At 40.5% G+C, this 4,554-nt stretch overlaps 1 protein-coding gene across 1 annotated transcript; it reads right to left on the bottom strand.

Moving 5' to 3' along the window:
- Positions 1-1,229: 1,229 nt before the first annotated feature.
- On the bottom strand, positions 1,230-2,653 carry LOC136539673 (calmodulin-binding protein 25-like). Its single transcript, XM_066531638.1, has one exon. It carries the CDS (start codon positions 2,493-2,495, stop codon positions 1,650-1,652), a length of 846 nt encoding a protein of 281 aa, XP_066387735.1. The 5' UTR covers positions 2,496-2,653; the 3' UTR covers positions 1,230-1,649.
- Positions 2,654-4,554: the final 1,901 nt, after the last annotated feature.

The raw sequence follows: 4,554 nt of genomic DNA, 5'->3' as shown, positions 1-4,554 counted from the left end.
GAGAGATACTTATGTATTGCATTTATATCTTAGAAGAGTGTGTTATAAGTTGCAAAGTAGAAACATAGAACGATGATCTATATAATCAATTTATATCTCCCACCCTATGAATTTGAGATAGGTTTATATGTTAACTTTGTAAAGTTGTGAAATATCAAATTACAAGCCAAATAACCTAATTTATTAAGTAGATTTCAATTCCTCCTAATGAAAAGATCCAAACAGACCCTTAGAAATGTTGCATTGATAGCCAATATAATGGAGTGTTGTTAATGTATAACACAACTACTCATGTTAGCGTATTGTCTTTGTAGGAATAAGTGCACCGTTGTTTAAAAAAGAAGAAAACAAAAAAATCAAAGCATAAAAGATGTTGGTCGAGTAGGAATTAAAGAGTAATGATGTCATTTAATTGATTAATTTGTGTAATTTTGATGCAACAAGCAACTCCAGTCTGGGAAAGTTGAGCATATACATATAACAGCAGGGAATCTTTCCGATTAAAATGTAGTGATTTATGCAAAATGCTAATTTGTATAAGTCCTGACTTATGATAAGTGCTATACGATCAATCAAGGTATAATATATAAGCCCAAGAAAATATTGGCGCATGCTTGATTTAATGACCATGAACGACATTGTAATAATACTATAGCATAACAATCCATACTTAGCTTCATATATATATAGTATCAAATAAACTTCGAACAGAAAATTGTCAAGTACTCGAAGCATAAATGTCAACTTATAAGATTTAGCAATTATATTTGCAATAACCACATTTATACCACTTATAAAAGAAGCATAAACTTCGATCATGCGTGTGTAGAGCTGGAAATTACGGACATGCTACATTGTCTAAAAATATAAATACTACGTTACTTTAATTCGTCAGCAACTAGCAAGTAAATCAATTATCCTTTCACTAATTTAAGATTGAGTAATAAGCATATATGTATAACATTGTGAATCTTGGATCAAGCATGCACTCATTGACCTAGAAGCAGCAGAAGAAAGAGGTACTCGCTAGCAAGCTAGCTTCTCTGTTGCACCCACAGTTGAGAGATGTGTTGCAAGCATGACCTCCAAAAAAATGTAACTCCGGGATTCAATCAGCAAAGAGGCATAAAAAAGCAGAGCCATATCTTTCACAGTACGGCATTTGCTTCCAGAACCGAAAGGAAGGAAAAGTTAGAAAAGAGTTGCATCGTTTCATCTCATCTTGACAAGGACACACTTGCTAATAGCGATGGAAGCCGAACAAATCAAAACAGCTTTCTCCTCATTACAAGTTTCATCACGGCAATTACGCATATACATTATTTTTTCCTTCCATTCCATTTTGCACCAACAAAATTCCAACATCTGGAAGCCAAAATGAACTTGGAACAAGTCAAAAAGGACCCAGATTTATGTATGTACACATAGCCATCTTCATATCCCGAAACCAAGAAATGAAAACTCACAATTATGCAGCTTGCCAAATACTTATAATGCAAAACAGTAGCAGTGGCCAAGTAGCAGCTAGTGATTGAGGAAGCTTTGTCGCTTCTCTTCCTCGATCTCTGTCCATTCTCCACACAAACTCTCTCGATCATGAGCACACACTAGCTGAATTATCAGAGAGCGCGAGAGAGATGGATTACGTACTAGTGCCGGCCGTACTTGTCCCCGGTGGCGAAGGAGGAGAAGAAACCATGGCTGCCGCCGCTGATGTTCCCCCTCTCGCCTTCCGCCGCCGGTGGCGCATCGAAATCATCGAATGGGTTGAACCCTCCCATGGTGATGCCGTGGTGGTAATGATGATCAGGAACCCCTGATCCGCCCGGAGACGTCGCCGCCGTAGCTGCTGCGGCCGCGGCGGCGGCGCTTGGCATCGCGCTGCTCTTGGTGAAGAGCGCGAGCGCGTCCACGAGAGAGCTTGTGTTACTGGCAGTGGCGTTGGCTAGGGTGGTGGTGGTGGTGCAAGTACTGGGACCGCCGGGAGGCAGCAGCATGGGGTACTTGAGAGGCGAGGGGCGCATGAGGAACGATGGCGGGCCACCGAGGAGGCGCGGGCGGAAGGCGGGGGGCGGCGCGGGGGCGAAGGGCGGCGCCGGGAAGCCGGTGAACTCCTGCACCATGGCGCGGAAGTTGGAGGTGTCGGTGGTGAGCACCGTGGTGGGCGGGCGTCGGGAGGCCCTCGGGCGCTTCTTGGCCGGCTTCGTGGCCGGCGCCGCCGGAGCGGGAGGGAGTGGCGGCACCGGTGGTGGAGGGGAAGGGGACGAGGACATGGCCGTGGAGGAGGATGTGGTGGGGAGGAGGCCATGGAAGGAGGAGTCGAGGTATAGGCTAGCCGGGGAGGAGGAGGAGGAAGACGGGAAGAAGAGGCTGTGGTGGTGGTGGTGGTGGTGCTGGTGGGAGGAGGAGAACTCTTGGTCGGCGGCGCCGTCGAGCGCGGCGGTGGTGGGGATGGAAGGTGAGGAGGGGAGGCTGTCGCTGGTGGTGGACGCCATGGACGGATCGATGGCGCTGGATCGGGGGAGGGGAACAAGGTGTGGAATAGTGGAAGCTCCTGATGAGAAAGAGAGGCACAGGCAGGGTTTGGTGTGTTGGAAGCTCTGTAGTGGGATGATATGGAGAGATCCTACAGGCTACAGTTTGTTGGGATCGGATGGTGATATGGGCTGATGAACAAGGGAAGGAAAGGAAGCTGCAGTAGCTATGGAGGAAGGCCATGCATCGCTTAATTCGTGTTGCCGGGCTTTAATGGATATTAATATTTATAATACACAGTTGATATCATTAGATAAATCTTTGAATCTATTTTTATAATAAATTTATTTAGAGATATAAATATTGTACGTATTTATTTTCTATAAATTTAGTCAAATTTACTATACAAAATCTAAAATAATAATTAATTTGAGATGGAGGGAGCAGTATTATTTGTTGCTTCATGAGTTTTTTTTTTTTTTTTGGCAAGATGAGTTAATTAATTAACTCTCTCGCCCTATAGCTGCACAGCATCAGCGATAGTGGCCGCAGTATATATAAGTACGACGAGCACATAGCAGCCAGCGGCCTCTGTAAAGTTAACGGGTGTAGTGGGTGATTTTTTTTTTTTTTTACGAAACCAGTCGGTGACTTTTCTAGCTACACGGTTTTCTCATCAAAGAAATTGTTTTTTTTATAGTATATATATTTCTTTTATTTAATTCCTGTACTTCTGTGTAGTCAACAAATATACGCGCACCCTTAATTTGTACGTGCTTTGTGCGCCTCAAATACTCGTAACAAGTTGGAGGCTAGCACGGTCCCAAATTGATTGCATGTTGTACTGCCAATATATTGATATCACCATTTATAAAAGTAGGTGGTCATATTTCAGATGGAGCAAAAAGCATTAATACCTACTATATATATTTTTTTTCAAAATATATCTCCCTTGATATATTAGTGTTTCTGGTAGGACGACATTATTAGGCTCTATCAACAATCATTTTTTTATTTTTTTGGCACATTAAGTTAAATAATTAACGTGTTTTTATATTGGAAGTCCATCCACAAATTTATGATATATTGGGTAACCTTATAAATTGAGGCAAGTACTAGTTGGACTTCTTAAAAAAGGGAAAGAGCTATAGAAAACATTGCGTATATACAAATCAAACAAACTAAAATGGAAAAAAATATTAAGGCTCCTCAATAATTAGTGAGAATGTTAATAAAATGGATAATACTGACACCACTGTATTCTAGATATTGTTGATATATAGAAGAAGTGTCAAAACGTAGTACTCCCTCAGTTTATTTTTAGTAGACACATATATGAGGATTTGTAAAAGGTCATTAGAGGTGTACTTTGACCACCAATTAATATCTCTTACAGTATATACTTCTCTATCACAAGTCCATCTAGGTTTTTTCTTAGTAAAACTTTTTTAAAACTTTGACCATCAATATCTAAATTTTACTAACATTAATAGAATAGTTATGAAAACTCTTTATAGTATATAACTCTTTTCAGTTAGGATGATTCTATGTATTCATATATATTTGTTATTAATAGTTGATTTTAGTGAATGACTATTAGAACAAACCTAGATAGACTTATATTTAGGGTTGGAGGAAGTATCATCAATTGCTACAAAATCTATATCATATTTAGAAAATTATAAAAACATGACTCTTTAGGAGTTGAACTTTGGATATGAATATATGTTCACATTTTAAGACAAGTTCCCCTTCCCTTTATTATTCTCTCTTAATTGGGGAAAAATTGAATGCTGGGGATGTATAACCTGGCAAACTAGCTCATGTTTAGGTGCGTGCAAACATATAGGAGTAGTGTATAGTACATATACATGCATGTACAATATGCACATGATATGTAAAAACCTTGAGTTTGCCATTCCAGATCGATCAGATAATAAGGATCTTATTAACAGCTGACGGTGTGCATCATCAGCTCGATCGTCGATCTAAGCTAGGTCGAGCAATCGAGCTACAAGCTTAGCTTGTACATCACTCTTATTGGAAATGCATGTACACGTGTCCAGCATATATTGGGTG

Source organism: Miscanthus floridulus, chromosome 2, assembly GCF_019320115.1.
Source record: "Miscanthus floridulus cultivar M001 chromosome 2, ASM1932011v1, whole genome shotgun sequence".
Classification (NCBI taxonomy): Eukaryota; Viridiplantae; Streptophyta; class Magnoliopsida; order Poales; family Poaceae; genus Miscanthus; species Miscanthus floridulus.
The sequence above is the reverse complement of the archived record's forward strand: the minus strand, read 5'-3'. Positions and strand labels throughout refer to the sequence as shown.